The sequence below is a fragment of the Meleagris gallopavo genome, chromosome 14, assembly GCF_000146605.3.
Source record: "Meleagris gallopavo isolate NT-WF06-2002-E0010 breed Aviagen turkey brand Nicholas breeding stock chromosome 14, Turkey_5.1, whole genome shotgun sequence".
Lineage (NCBI taxonomy): Eukaryota > Metazoa > Chordata > Aves > Galliformes > Phasianidae > Meleagris > Meleagris gallopavo.
This window is the reverse complement of record NC_015024.2, coordinates 18,872,126-18,887,780: the sequence shown is the minus strand read 5'-3', so window position 1 is coordinate 18,887,780 and position 15,655 is coordinate 18,872,126. Positions and strand designations below refer to the sequence as shown.

At 48.9% G+C, this 15,655-nt stretch overlaps 1 protein-coding gene across 1 annotated transcript; it reads right to left on the bottom strand.

The window, feature by feature from the left end:
* Nucleotides 1–201: 201 nt before the first annotated feature.
* On the bottom strand, nt 202–13,791 carry LMCD1 (LIM and cysteine rich domains 1). Its single transcript, XM_010718770.3, has 5 exons — nt 13,560–13,791; nt 12,753–13,008; nt 8,778–9,113; nt 3,840–4,055; nt 202–3,628 (listed from the first exon to the last, which is right to left on the bottom strand). Exons 1-5 carry the CDS (start codon nt 13,700–13,702, stop codon nt 3,470–3,472), a joined length of 1,110 nt encoding a protein of 369 aa, XP_010717072.1. The 5' UTR covers nt 13,703–13,791; the 3' UTR covers nt 202–3,469.
* Between the last annotated feature and the right edge of the window lie 1,864 nt (nt 13,792–15,655).

The following is a 15,655-nucleotide window of genomic DNA, read 5'->3' as shown; positions in this document are numbered from 1 at the left end:
CAGATCTGTTAAACTTTGAAAAACTAGCAGCTCACATCTGCTGCTGACCAGCAGCCCAGCCTTCCTCCTGCAGCATGTTCAGTGGAGTAGTGTGAGCTTCCTACTGCTGTGGTGCTGTGCTGTGCAGGGCTGTTCTCAGCTGGCGTCTCAAGGCATTCTGTACCCACTAAATGTCATACACAAAGCCAACGTAATACAGCATTCTCAACAGAAGAGCTTTTATTTGAAACAATGGACTGGAAACAGCTGTGGCACAAGGTGCTTTCAGTTGTCACACAACACAGTCTGCCTGGGGGCAATTCCTGCCATACGCTGTAACCTTGTGAGACACCTCCGTTTCTATCAGTTTTCTGGCAGGATGCTCTGTGTGCTGCCTGCCGATGACTTTTGGCCAGGCAGACCAGCAAATCTGCACAGATTTGGCTTTCTTAATAACTGGAGCTCATGCATGCAGGAGGTGTGCAGCAGCCTCTTTCGTTCCAGCTGATAAACCCCGCGACAACGCAGCATCCTCACCCAGGTGAACACCTTCTCATGCCTACACCGAATTTCAATTTTACTATCAAAACTAAAGACTCACATATGGTTTGAGCTGCTAGATGCATTAATTTCACGCTTCTGCTCCTGACACTTGAGAGGCACAGGATTTTGCTAAGCTGTTTAACTGCAACACATTTTTCAGCAGGCAGTATTTTACAAGCTATAGAAATGCCTAAAAAGGCTCGAGTGGACGCCAGCAGTCCCAAAAGCCTGAAGCAAGCATGTATATGCTGAAAGTGGGACTACATTGAATTACGAGTTATAAATCATGAAATCAAGGTCCAAACCAGAACACGCTGGAGTGGTGTCTTTTTTTTCCGAGTAATGAAATAAAGCCGTTAGCAATGGAGGATTGCATTAATGCAAATGAAGTGGATGCTACCAGGTATGGAGTATGATCAGAACCCAGCAAGATAAACTCATGACTAAGGCACTTGTGCTGAAGACAGTCTTTATGTGCAAGATGGATGTGAAGCCAGGACAGTGCAAAGAGCCGAGCCTTTGATTCCATTACAGACAAGCGAGACCAGATGCAGCAGTAAGACAGCAGCTTCATTTCCCCAACCACTGTGAGAAGACAGATGCCCACTTGGCATCCATCTGGGAAAGCCTGGCCTCCCCAAATTCCTCTGCATTGACATTTACCCACCACCCACATTCCTCTAAAGCCAACACAACCAGAACCTCCACCTAAGCCTCTACAATTCCTCTAACTGTGGAGGGGTGGACAGACAGCCCCCTCTGCCCAGCACATGGGGATGAGGAGCAGCTCTGGAGAAGCACTTTGAGGATCCCTGAGCACACCCTGCTGCTGAAGAAACACCCCAGCTGGGCCGAGGACGGGCTCACCCCCTTCTCTGCTCATTGCAACACAAACACACGGCAAGGACAACGCAGCCAACAAGGCAAAACAAAGCAAGGCAAAACACACCCAGTGAGAGGCCACAGCAGCCTGCTGGCAGTTGTTATGCAGTTAATTTTCTTTCACCTGTAATAACTGGATGTTTTATTGATTTTTCTTGCACTTGATTTGTTGCTGTTCTGAAGGTGTGTGTAATGGCTGTGCACCTATCTCACAGGGAAATCACTCTAAGAGGTAACTGGCTGCACGTGTACATGGACAATGACTTCCCATCAAGGAATGCTGTTTAGATGTTAATGTCTTTGCTGAAATGTTTCTTTCCTAAGTGATTCATGCTATTTCTCTCACTGCTTACACTGAGCGTATGCATTTTTGGCTGCCTTAACATTGTAGGGTTTAGAACTATGCCGTGTCCTTAAAAATAATTTACAAAGATTGGCCATTTCCATGTAACAAAACGAAGAAGAGGCAATAAAGCTAAGCACTGGATTTTATTTTTCAGTTCCACTTTGCTTATAACTGAAGTGCCTGTATGTAAGGCTGATCCAAGGAAGCTTTATTATTCCTTCTAGCACAACTTCAAACACAAAGTCAAGGCATCCTCTGGTGGCTTGTGGCTGCAAGCATATGGAGGTGTCTTACATCACGTCTGTCTCAACTGCCCTAAAACAGTGACCAACTCTGCTCCTCCCATGGTGGGGCACAGCACCCCTGTGATGTGCATGCAGTGCAGGCACAGCTTCTACCAACACCCACTGGCAAGTTACTCAGTCATAAGTAAGAAGATCCATGGAGAGCCTGGAGTGGACTTTAAAGAGAGAGACCAGCAATTTCCGCAGTAGAAGGAAAACCTAGCAATTGTGAGCTCCTTACACACATCTGCAAAAAAATATTCCAGTTGTTTCTGGCAAAGAATGTAGACATTTAGTATAAGAAAAAAGACTGAGCACACCAACGTTGGCCAGCCTGGCCTCGCTGGCATTTTCTGTGACTAATAAGCGTTGCATGACTTAGGAAATGACCATCAGCAGCAGAGATTCAGTGCAGATCCTGGAACGATGTCACCCCAACAAGACCTAGAGCACAGGGCTGACCTCGCTCAGTGTGTTCATCCCTGCTGGATGGAGTCACTGACATACTATGGGGGAAAAAACTGGTGTTGCAGCATTTCAGGCACCAAGAAGCCAACAGGGCAGATTAGGCTGGAAAGCTGTTTTCCATAAAACTCCTGCTCAAAAGACAGCTGAAAAAGTTCCATACTTTAAATGCTTAACTACCTCCAGTGTATGGCAGGAGCACAATGCCTCTCTGTGCAAACACTCCCTTGAAATAACAGACGGTAGGAGGCAAGCAAGATAAAACTGGGAACAGGGGTTGGGTGAGAACTGCCAGAAGTGTTTGCATTCCAGCTCCATGGCTAAAACCCAGACTGGTGGAATTAGTTGGCTGCCCAGCACTCACCTGCCCTTGGGGAGATCTGCATGGCTCCGTCTCACCAAGGCTAAACCAATCGCTCTGTGTGCCATCTTGTTACTTGCTTTTACATTATTGTACACGTTGGAGAAAGCTACAGCTACATGTTACTGCAATTCTATATTGTGTGCTTTCAGAAAGTGATCACTCGGGTTAATCAAATTGTTCAAAACCATTGATTTAGTACAGTTGTCATCATTCTGTTAGTGCGAGACTTCCAGTACGGATTTCAGAAGGTAAAAGCAACCCTTGTTTCTGACCATGACCATAGGTTTAGTGTGCCAAAAAATATTTCTGAAAGAACACTGCAAGATTTTAGTCATGAGAAGCTTTGAGAGACTTTGTAAAACAACACAAATCTCTTCTCAGTGCCCCCCTAACAAGATATGTGGATACATCACACCCCACACGCACACACATTTCTCCTGTTTCCTCCCCTAGTAAACTTCTTTCTTCAATCTCTATTGGATGCAAAGGGGTACTTGGTTGCTTGCAAGCGAATAACCAGACTATATATTTTTTTTTTAACTGTCCATGTTTCTTGTCAAATTACCCCATCTCCAGCTCGGCCTCAAGCACCTGCAGCTGCACGGCTCAGAGGCGCTTGCTCCGGCTGCAGGTCGCGCACCGCAGGCTGCCCTTGTCCAGGCTGAAGGCTTTGCCACTCAGCAGCGTCTCGCACTCCAGGCAGGCGAAATGCTTCTTATGCCAGGCCATCCCCTCTGCCCGCTGAAACTCCTCCGAGAAGATGATCTACGGGACAAACACACGCTGCTCATTTCCGCCATCCCACCGGGGCGGGCGGCCCGTGGCAGCGGGACGGAGACGCCGCGGGCTGGAGGAGGAGCAGGGCCAGTCTGCCACACAACACACAGCACCCGGAGCGCCGTCAGCACCGTGCCCCGGGCCCAGCTCCTCCCAGCCAGCACAGAGCAGCCTGCCTGCCTGCCTTCCCAGCCCGTACCTCGTCGCAGCCGGCGCAGCGCGGCCGCAGGCTCTCGCAGTAGTGACGCCCGCACCAGGCAGCCCCGCTCTTCCAGAAGTAGATGAGGTCGACGAGGGGCTCGGCGCAGCGGCAGCAGACGAAGCAGGCCGGGTGCCACAGCCGTGCGTATCCTGCCCGGTCCGCGTACACCACCGGGCAGTCCTCCGGCACCGCCTGCTTGCAGGTCTCGCAGCGCTGCAAGAGAGAGCGTAACGCTGATGCTTCTGCTGCAAAAACTGCGGCAGTGGCACTGCTGCCTGTGCTGCCTGGCTTTTTAGACACTCTTGTTCATGGCATCTTTTTGATGCATGGTTCCTGTCCACCATGTGGTAAGCTTGGCAAAACAAAACAATGCATGCAATGGCAAATGCTTCCCACTACAAAATGGTCTGAAGGGACCGCTGTGCTCTGCTCGACATCCCGTATTGCCAAGGACAGGGGAAACAAAGCATGTAATCCTGCACTGCTCAGGCTGTTTTTGTCCTAGCTCTTGCTCAGTGAAGATAAATTTAAGAATGCCAAAGCCAAATTTCAGCTTGAAAGGCACAGCAAGCAGAAAGCAGTCTGCAGTGATGCTATAGAAACAGTGCAGTGAGGTGAAAGAGCAAGAAAACACTGAACTGAAGAGAAAGAGATGTGTGCAGCTCAAGGAAAGGACTAGAAAAAATGTCTTAATCCTGTGGTGGGGCTCAGTGACACTGACAGAATCACAGAGCACTCGTGGCCAACAAGAGCAACATCTCCAACTGTATTGTCTTCTGTAAACATTTGGACAGCATTAAGCATGGATTGAGCACCAAATCTTAATTAAAAGTCATTATAAATGTGCATCTGCCAGCCCTCATCTGGAGCAGTGCTCGTGGCCTTCCAGCCAAGCCCTTGGGCAAGTGAGACTGGCACTGCCCACTGCCAGCTCCATAAATGCATGGCCTCAAGGGAAATCCCCCAGAACAGCCAACCTGTGCTAAAATCCAAATGTTATCTGAGAGAAAGTTAAGTCATACACAGTGCATAAAAATGCGTCGTGTCAAAGACAGATACTATGCACAGAAATAAGGAGCTTCGGTCTTTTCTAATTACTTCTTAACAAGTACGTATCTACATAAGGCAGATGTCACTCTGCAGGTTTCAGCAGTGCTCTCAGTGCGGTCCTAAGAGACGGACTGGGGTGACTCTGTCTGTGCCTGCAGGGTGACCCTATGGGTAGCTAACATGCTCTGAAGCTCTGCTCTGGCAACCACGTCCAAGCAGGGCTGGCGGGCAGTCACTTCAGCTCCCATTCAAGTCTAGGTAATCCAGCTCATGCTCCTAAACAGCACTGGGGCTTCATCCAGCACAGCCTTGATGACAAGGCCAGGCCTCCTCCATCAAGCATCAGCACTGCTTTCATAAATACAAGGTGCAGTGTTAAGCAGCTTGCCTGTCCTATGGCCAAGTATGGGCTGAAAGGCCCATAAAGCTGATGCTGGTGCAGCATTTCTGGGGTGGTTTCTTTACGAACCTTGTGCCTATCTGCAGAGAATTTCACCCACTGTATCTAGCCCCTTTTTGTAGTTTCTAGTATGAACGCTAAAAAGATCATTCTTTATATTTAGGGAGTTTTCTCCAGCCTGCATTTCCCTTCCTGGCAGCAGGCTGTGGGTCTGCTCTACCTACACCCACCCAGCTGCTTTGCAGGGCAAGTATTCCTAGCATGCCACACATTTTGCTACTGCCACCTCCTCTGCTCAGTCTGGACTTCTGAGAACTGCCCCACGCAGCCCCATGATCAGTTCCTGCTTGTCCTGCTTTAGCAGCAAATCTGGAGCCGTGGAAAAGGCAGCACAAGAGGACACATATCCAAGCCTGGAAGGGAATATGCCTGCTTCTAGCGCTCCATCAGCCCTTCTAAGCACTCACAAGAACTGTGCAAATGAGCAGATAAGCTTCCAATGCGCTGCAGAAGCCACACTCTTTCTGTTCCTCTACAAAACAGAAAAGCAATCCCACTACAAGAAGTGACAGCCCACAGTGCAAAAGTGGGCTGGCCAAGTGTGATGTACCTCGGCATGGGCAGATCATGAGGGAAGCACTCTGTGCTGAGCACAGTTTTGTCCCCACATCCCAACACCTTCCCAGGCACCAGCCCCAAGCAGCAGCTCACTGCTCAGGGCACCCAGCCTCACTGCTGCCTTCCAGCAGCCTCCAGGCTCACCCAGCCCAGCCCCACTTATCTTGCAGGATCTAGCAGCGAGAACAAACACAAGCAGCTTTCCAAGTCTGAGCTCAAATTTCTTGCCAAAAAGAACTACTAAAAGAAAAAAAAACAACAAAAAACTAAAACCCCCACTTATTTTGCTGCTTCTTTCTATTGCAAATTTTCACCATGCTTTTTTTAAGCATCACATAACTTGTATTCCTCTACCAGTACCACTCTAAAGAAAAAGTGGCTCTTCAAATTTATGATGGGATTACAGTTAAGCTCTCTTTACACCTCCGTCATGTAGGAGAGGACTGAAGACTTTATTAGTGCTGTTGCCAGAGATGCTGTCCAAGAACGTATCCCTCCCCCCCTCTGTTTTTCAGACCTGCTCTTCCCCCTGGCTGCAGCTCCCACAGAAGGAGTTTCTGCTCAGTTTTGCTGGCCTCAGATCTGCTGGAACAATGGCTAAGTTGGGCCAATAGCTTAAGGATCTGATGCGTTTGTTTCCAACACGGTGGCTTACAACACCGGAGGACTTTGCAGTTCTGGGAGGGTTAAAGATATTTTGTGCTTGGTGGAAAGCATTCAGCTAACAGGACAGCCACATTGCTGTGGGGCCCCTCTCTGCAGCCGAGAAAAGTTCAAGAAGCCATGTGAGCTCAGATGCCTTGTCCACAGTGATTTACGTTGGCCCTGTTTGCTTTCCTTTACACACCATTTCAACACAGCTGGCCTGAACGTGCACCAGCAGGTTTAACTGCCCTAACTCAGGGACCACACAGACACCTGAGGAAACTGTCTCGTTTATTTCTTGGTGCAGTGCTCAGTGCCTTCTTGGGTCATTCTCTTCTAAAGCCAGGGTGTTTTACACCCAGCCTTCATAAATCCATGGCTCAGGCAGACAGCTTGATCTGAAACAGGTGAAAACAAGCTGCTGGAGCTGACCAAAAGCTTTGGTATTAAATAGGTGAGAGTCTGTGTCTTACTTTTAATGGACTCACGGAAGAAACATGACAAACTGCTCCAGAATCAGGATCTCCAAAATATGCAGCTCAGCACCCCATTGCCCTCAGGACCACCCCGAACCCAAAGGCACTCATCTCTTCCCAAAAAGCCTTCCTCGCTGCTCTGCAGAAGCAGATCTGGGAGTCTGGGATACACAGAGGAGGAGAGCATCCACCTCAAGCCAGGCCATGGTGGGCTGCCTCCTTGCTCTATGGGCAAGAACCCTCCTCCTCCTCCTCCAACCTTGTGATATTCAACACAGATTTAAGTTACTACAGAAAGGTTTACTATCTGTTATTTTTCTATGGCAGAACTTTTATCCCCATGCAGTTTTGTAAAAACCAGCAGGCCTTCTGGAATTCCTTACTGTGGGACACAGTCCATTCACTTTCCTTCAGCTGCATTAATTCCTGCACTGCAGATCACATTAAAAATGACGAGTGTTTTTTTAGAATGGGAAATAGGAGGTCTGCCTTTGGTACAGAAAGAAACCACAGCACTCTGGAGCTTGCTACAAGCTGAGCTGCACAACACATTGGTCAAAGAGTAGCTTCTGTGATTTTACTGCAATTCCATTTTCCAGCCAGTGCCTCAAGAAAAATAATGCTTTATTCTCTAAGGAGAATAACATCCAGTTATGTATTTCTTTAGAAGGACAGGCTTGTAGTCTAAATAAACCCTAATTGCTACGATGTCTTTTATTAATGAGTGTAATGGAAATCTTCCTTGTTTTTTTTTTTAAACTTGAAATTCTTTGTCCAAATCAACGTTTTACTGCAATACTGAAAAACTTTTACTGCATCACTGGACTCTGAAAGTCAGATATGTGTTAATAGAAAAGGACATAGCAGAGGAGAGACATTACCCAATATGGAATGAAAATGAAAACTGCTCTTAACATGTTACAATCTCAGTTTAGTAGTTGCTAGAAAAATCTTGCCTTAAAAACATTCAGATACCATTTCCCCAGCTCTAAGTCCTCTGCTGCAAGTTACCCTTAAGGGCCAGTACAAAGTATTTTCAGTCGACACATGTTATGATAAGCATGCGTTCAGCAGCCACCATGGCCACTCAACTGCACTTGGAGAATATAAATCTAGAAGGGCACTAGGGAATCTCAGTTGTTTCCTTGTGGAAACGTGTTTCGAAGGCCAGAGACGTGTGTGCTCTGCACCAAGTCCCCCACGCAACTGCAGCCTCTGTGGTACTACCTCCGTGTTCACTGCAGTGTTAATGAGGCTGAGACGCTGCCTCCTCTTGCTTGCATTCCTTCATTTGCACTGCTGCAGAGGCAGAGCCAAAAATACTTGCTAACATGCTGTAACACACATCTTCTGATCTTATTTACACCCCATCACCTGGGAACAGATCATGTTCAATCTTTCAGAGCTGCCAAGAATCCCAAGTGGAACTCACTTGTTCTCACAGCAAACAGGGAGAAGGAGGCCTTTGCCCACCTCGGTGGCTCACCAGGTATGTGCTGCCAAGGAGGACAGGCAGCCCTTCCCTGCTGCCTGGATGGGTACAGGTGGCACCCGGGACCTCTCAGAGCCACACCACAGACCTGGTGATGCCAATGAGCATCATCTGCTTTACATGGGCATCCCAGCACCAGGACAAGCGGGAGCAGAGCAGCGAAAGAGGCATGGATATCTCCCACAAGCACCTCTCCAGCACTGATTTTCCAGCTGTACCACCCAGAAGCACCCATCCCTCCAGGCAGGACTTACATAGAGCCCTGCAGTGGGCGTGCTCTCCAGGGCCCCATTGCTGGTCTTGGGGGGCTTTTCGGCCGCCGGGCCCGCATCCTTTGCCTTGTCCTCCTCCTTTGCATTGCCAGCCTGGCCCGGCAGGGCCACCTCCCCAACGCCCAGCGCCTCCGCCTTGTACTTCTTCACAAAGTCTTCCATCAGCTTCGCCTCACCCTCGGCCAGGCCGCGGCACTGTGACGGGTCGTGGTCGTGCACCGGGAGCTGCCGCACCAGCTGCCGCCGGCGGTAATGGGCGCCGTCAGTGCCTGCCACCGGCTGCATCTCCTTGGGGATCAGCTCCATGTATTGCATGGCCTGCGAGGGGGAGAGGTGACAGTCAGGCATGGGCCCCCACCCTGCCACCCCTTTAGCTTCTGATGGGCATGTGGGCAATGAAAAAGCAAATGCACTCGATGCGAGCAGCAGCCAGTCACTTGAGCTGGCCGCAGGGACCAGGGCCTGAGGGACACGTCACTCATGGAGGGGAACTCAGGAGGGCACCCCAACCCCAGCTGGCATGCACACAGGGCAATTTACGGTAAGAAATCCCTCTACAACTCCCATAAAGTCCCAAACAGGAAAGAGCAGTCAGATGGCTGCTGAGCCTGAATCTCCAAGGCCAGCACTACCAGACTGATTGTGCAATGAAGGGAAGGTGTTTTTGCCACGGATGCCCTGCCATGCAGTAGATGAATGCCAAGAAACCATCCCCAATGTTCCATTTCCTACCCAGCTGGCCACCTGCCACTCCCATAATAGCAGTGTGAGCGGATCTTGGAGAGGCTCATCCTTGGAGAGGCTCACCCACATCTGCAGGAAGGGGCTGTGCCGTTTTCTTCTTGCTGGCCCGGTGCTTGAAGGGAAGGGAGTTTCCTACTCAAGGCATTTTTCCTATTGTAGTGTGAAGAGCAAATGGGCAGCCAGTTGGCTCTGTGCCACTGGGTTTTAAAGACCAGCATCCAGCTGCATTAGATTTGTTTCTTACTTGGTCAGCATTTGAAAATTGAATTTTAAAGGAATGGAGAAGTGATTAACTATTCACTGTACACAGTCCAGCTCAATACAGCCTTTTAAATACAGAAACACAACTCCGAGCAGCTCATCACGCTTGTGTAAACTTCAAAGTCAGCTTCCACTTTGTCTGCCTTCAGCCAAACAGCAATATTTCAGGGCAATATTTTCGCTTGCAGCTCTTTGACAGCACCAAATAAATGATTTAATGAAATCACATCTTCTTCCCCATGTCTTGGAGCATACGTTAACCTTTCTGCACGCTACATTAGACATCAAAACTCAGTCTGTTGTGACTCTATGCAGTGACAGGATGGATACCTAGAAGCCTGCAGGGGCACAGTCACAGCCTTGTGGGAAATGGTGCTGCTGGGAGGAACTGGGTACAAAGCTGGAGGATGCTGTGAAAGTGATCTGCTACCAAGATGGCTTTCACAGAAGTCAGAAGACCTAACAGGAACTACAGAAGCAAAAGACAAAAATTCACTTAAAGCTCATGCCAGGCCTCACACAGAGTGCCTCACAGAGTAAAGATACAGCCATTGACACCTGACAGTTGGAAAGAATCACAGAATCACAGAATTGTAGGGGTTGGAAGGAAGAAACACAACCAAAACAATTATCTGCTGTATGATGAGCTTTGAGACAGAGCCCACAATGCAGCCTGCTGGCATGGCTCAGCTGCAGCAAGAGCACCAGCAGAGAGCAGTGGTGGGTGTAACTCCAGTGGAAAGAGACCATTCCATACAAATGGGCCAAGGCTACTGCACCCTCACAGCAGATCTGTGAGAGCAGAAAGTGCCAGAAGTGCATCTGAAGCACCTCACTGCACCCCAGTGCCAGGCTCTGAGCAACACCTGACGCTGCTCCTAAAAGGTCTGTGTGCTGATGAGCAGCAGTTCCCAGTATCTGTGCAGACATTCATTGTGACTGCATGCCCTGGTCAAGGGAATGCCTAGAGGTATAACTGCACGTCTTAAAATGCGTCCAGAGAATAGACCAGGAAAATAACACCAAAAAGTGAAGGGTAATAAAAAGCTGCTGCTTTTGCTACTATCGTGTTGGAGGTTTTTCTTGTTTTTTGTTTGTTTGTTTGTTTTTTAGAAAAAAAATACATTTTACTGCTGTCAAAAGCTATTTTATGGTGCCCACATACAGATAATTTTGAGAAAGGCCATTTTAGCTTTTCACCACTAACTCCTGCATTTTGGAGATATTTTAGGAAGTGCTTTATCCACTTTCCCCAAGGACCCCAAATATCTACCTCCTAACTTACCCAGGCACAGCTTGGTGAAAATGTGCCCCAAGCTTCCCCTGTTACTGGGCCATCCACTTCAAGACAGCATTATAGAAAAAAACACCCAAGTTTCCACTTTGCCATCAGAAGGAAATCACTGGAGTGAGTCAGTTACACATTAAAAGCTTTTTGGCCAAAGTCTCTTTAGAACTATCACAAGAATTGTTGACATCCAGTAATTTTCCCAAGTCTGTCAAGTTGATCATTAAACCAAAATTTATCAAGATTGTCTTCAAAGTTCCTGAGCACTGTTTATACAAACTAAAACTCTTTCCAATCTGTTTAGGCACAACTTCAGCCTTGAGACAAGAAGTGCCAGGGCTCCATGAAGCACCTTCACTTTGAGCCTTCTCTGTTGCTGGCTCAGCGTTGCATCCTGCTGCTTGCAGCTGTGCACTGCAATACAAATGCACATCTGCAAGAGGGAACATCTGTGCTCAGTGTCACAAAAGTGGAAACAGTGCAACAGCAGCGGGGTTTGGGAACAGAGCAGCCCTGCCGGTGGTGCCAGGTGCTGTAGCACTGCCCTGCAGCCAGATTTTAGCAGTGAAAATGCAATTCCTGATAAATGCAGGGCTGGGCAGAATAATTAATAAATCACATGCTAGGCTGGAGAAGTGCCATCATTGTTCTCCCCATCCCTCAGCAAGTTCCCGAATTCCCTCTGGGACCTATAGGAGGCAAACATTTGTTAAACAAACATTCCTGCTGTGCTAGCTCCAACCAACAAAAAAGAAAGAGGAAACTACAGGCAGTAGCACTGCGACTGAACAGCCAGACAGTGAAATGAGTGGCAGCCCTGGCCCTGCACTAATGCCAGGGCTCTGCTCCTGGCAGCCCCAGAGCAGCCCTCCAGCTGTGCGCCCAGCAGGGCTCTCGCAGCAGGGCGAAGGCTGCTGGGCTTAAGAATAAATAACCAGCTGTCACTTGGGTCTGCAGCTGCAATTTCACATTTGTTTCCCAATTTGTCTTCTAAAAAAAAATCTGGTTGCAATCTTAAGTAGCTTTAAACTATTTGCATAATTTGAAGAGCTGTCCACTAATGAGCACGATGTGTAGTATTTCCAGTACCACAACAATCAGACATCAAATGCTTTCCCTCCAAAAGCCCTCTCCTGCATTCTCTGTACCACCCAACCTTCAGGCTGGATATTAGGAACAATTTCTCCTCCGAAGAGCAGTCAGGCACTGACAGAGGCACTGGTATGGGCTGCCCAGGGAGTGGTGCTGTCACTGTCCTGGGGGTGTTCCAGAGCTGTGGGGCTGTGACACAGAGGGATGCAGCCAGTGGGCATGGTGGGGGTGGGCTGGGGATTTTAGATGCCTTCTCCGACCTTAATGATTCTGTGATTCTTCGTGGCTGGCAGATGGGATCTCTCCTCAGCAATAGTTTTATAGGATACGAACGTTACCAAAGGAGCAAGCGTTCTTGTTGTAAAACATGTAACGACTTCTACTAGAAATGTAAGCTAGCCTATAAAAACCCAAAGGCGATACGTTCCTCTTTTCTGCCTACTTTGGATATTTACACAGTTTTCCAGAACACTAAGCATTATGTGCATGTTTGCCAAGCTTTGCTGTTCTTCCTGGCAACCGTGCTGCAGGGCTGAGCTGTGCCCTGCTGGAACCAGCTGCTGTTCCCTTACCAGCTTCTGCGTGAGCCCTGGTGGAGCCCACTCGTATGTGATGGTGTCGAAGGTGGGGTCTTTCCTTGACACGATGGGGTTGGTGATGATCATGCGGTTCCTCTTGTAGATGCGAACGCCGTCCCCTCCTTTCACACGAGCAGTGAGTGTGGCATACTTCGAGTCTGACAGCAGGCGGCCAATTTTCCTGTCGTCCTCCACATCCGAGCTCAGGCAGTGGTCCTCCTGGCTGCATTTGCACGACTTGCATATTTTCCTATGGACGACAAGGGACATCATGCTTTTAATACGAGCATGGAGGCTGAAGGCTCAGCCATGGAGCTCCAGGCACGTAGGGAAGTTTAAAGGCACGATGGGGTGTGACATCAGCCAAAAGGCCTTCCTGGCAGAATGGCTCCGGAGCCTGGCACTGAGCTAGTTGCAATGGCTACAAACCAAAGAGAAGCCTGTAAGAGCATTCTCTGCTGGCCAGCGTTTCTATCAAGAAAAGACCGACTCTGATGCAAACCCAGGGTCTTGTATTCCAGTATTCCAGCAGGGCCCTGGAACAAGCAGGGTTGATTCATAACAGCAGCTAATTGCATCCATAAAAGTAAAACTAAAGGTAAACTTTTAAGAGTAGGAGCAGTGAAGGAAGGGGGATGGGAAGTGGTCCCTGCTCAGTGCTCACCCAGGCAAGGCACTGTGGCCCTTCCACACCCTCTGGCAGCACTCAGAGCTCTGTGCTTTCTGTGCACCCAAGGCCAATGACATGGCAGGATATGAAGGGACGCACTCAGGGACAGGGCCCACCCCAGCAGACATTACCTCCAGGAATGTGGCTCAAAGCCCATGCAGGTCCCTCTGCAGCGCAAACACGGCACCCCTCGTCCTGACTGCGGCTGGCTCATGGACATCTGGAACAGAGCAAGACATCCACGGGGAAAGGTTTGCTTCTTGATCCTCGGCATTCTCAGGGATAAAGTGTTTTTCCTTAAACTGAGGGAAGGGCAGCACCTGTTGCAGCATGAGGGAGCAGCGCTGAGATGCACGGTGCTGAGAAACCAGCGGGGCTGAGCAAGCTGCACCAAGGAACTCCCTCTGCCCCTTGTATCTTACACAGCACCTCATAGCAGAGAACAAGCCACAAGGTGCTTGTCCTCAGCAACACGCTCTGGTACCCCAGTGCTCAGGGGCACTGTCAAATACCAGATTCCTTTAAGGCTGGCTCAATGCTACCATGCCCTTCTTGATGCCTGCTCCCACACATCAAGTTTCTGTACACAGTCTTTATTCCAGAAGTGCTGGCATGCGCTAGGCACCATATGTTTGCATACACATGTGGAGTCCCTCAACACACAGCTGAGGTTGCAGAGCTTTCCAGGGCTTAAGAAGGGCAGTGCCTGCTGGCAGATCTTAATTCAGCCCATGTTGTGACTCCCCTCTGTTTCACCACCCAGCCCAGCTCCTCCCTCAGTGCCCACCACCACATCCCTCTGCCCCGGGCAGCAGCACTGGGGCTCTGCTGGTGCTCCCCATCCTGACAGGTTTCTTCCAACACTTGAGAAGCCCAGTAATGCTAATCAGGATGAAATGTTTAAGAGCAGACAGCTCCAGAAACTGCAGGAACTGCCTTGCTGACATTATGGCAATCCACAAAAATACATTTCTAAATGTTCTAACGTGCACTTGAGTGTATGCACACACATCCCCCTGCCGCTGACATGCAGAAAACAAAATTCTTTTGGATGCTGAGTTCAGAGCCAGCTCCCCAGAACAGGCATTATGGTTCCAGCACAGACCACATAACATCTTGTCAGTTCTGGAACAGTGCTAGATATGAACCAACTCATTTCTTCCTTTCTTTCTTTTTTTTTAAATTTAAATAATCTCTTATCTTAATGAGTCACACAGAAGCTGAGTACAGACAAGGGACCATGAATGTTTGTTTATTTAAAATGCAAACAACTGGATTAAATAAACTCCTCTGGAAAAATCTCATTATACAGCCCATGTGGAGAAGCACAGAAGCTGTGTCAGCAGCAGGAGCTGTGGAGCACCCAGCAGGACAGCCCAAGGCTTCGCATCGCTTGCATTGATGCGATGCCCTCCCCAAGACCTGATCACACACCTTTCCCACCAGGAGCTCCACATCTCTTTGAAACCTCTGCTTGCAGGTGTCCATGGCAGGACTCCACAGAGCACAGCTCCTCAATGCGTGTGCAGGCCACCAGCATACAGCTGTATGGGAGCTGTTGAGTCACGGCCTGAAGCAATGATTGACCACCTGAGGCAAGGACTGACTCAGCCATGGGAGCACAGGTGAAGGCAATTCAGCAGTGTGACCAGATGGGCTGGAGCCTGGCTGCACCTCTCCCAGACCCCATTAAAGGGCTGACAGCCACGGGGGAGAATCTCTTTCTGGAGATCCCTTCTTTTGGAGCTTTCTACTACAAGCCTGGAACACAGGTGAGCATTTCATTTTTGATCGTCTCTTTTCACCACAATAATCTTTCTAACTATAAACATGTAAAATACCATCCTAGGCACACCACTGTGAACTGTACGTTTGTTAATTGTACAACAGCCATAGGAAAATGTATGGGATAAATGCTATGAAAACTCAGCAGCTTCCCAGGGTGACGTGTAGTTCCTGTCACTGCCCTGGCAGCACCTCCCCTTGTGAGATCTCAAGGCACAGGAACATCTCCATCTGAAGGACTGTGTGGTTCTTTCTCCCTTAACAGTGAGGGGAGTTTCCATCTTTGTGCAGGGCCAGTGATAACAGCTCACGTCTGCTTTGCTGGCTGCCTGGTCAGCAGCACTTCCTGCCCAGATATGGAGCTTCATCTCACAGCTCAGCTCTAGCTCCTCAACTATGCATAAAAGGAGATTTCTTCTTTAAAACAGAAGAGGGGGGGAAA

Excerpts from the sequence above, each read along its gene's own strand:
- LMCD1 (XM_010718770.3), bottom strand. The coding sequence starts at position 13,702 with ATGCCGAGGATCAAGAAGCAAACCTTTCCCCGTGGATGTCTTGCTCTG. Across the intron at positions 13,009-13,559 it reads TTTGAGCCACATTCCTGGAG|GAAAATATGCAAGTCGTGCA; the intron begins GTAATGTCTGCT and ends TGTCGTCCATAG. Across the intron at positions 9,114-12,752 it reads CAGGGCTCACGCAGAAGCTG|GCCATGCAATACATGGAGCT; the intron begins GTAAGGGAACAG and ends TCCCCCTCGCAG.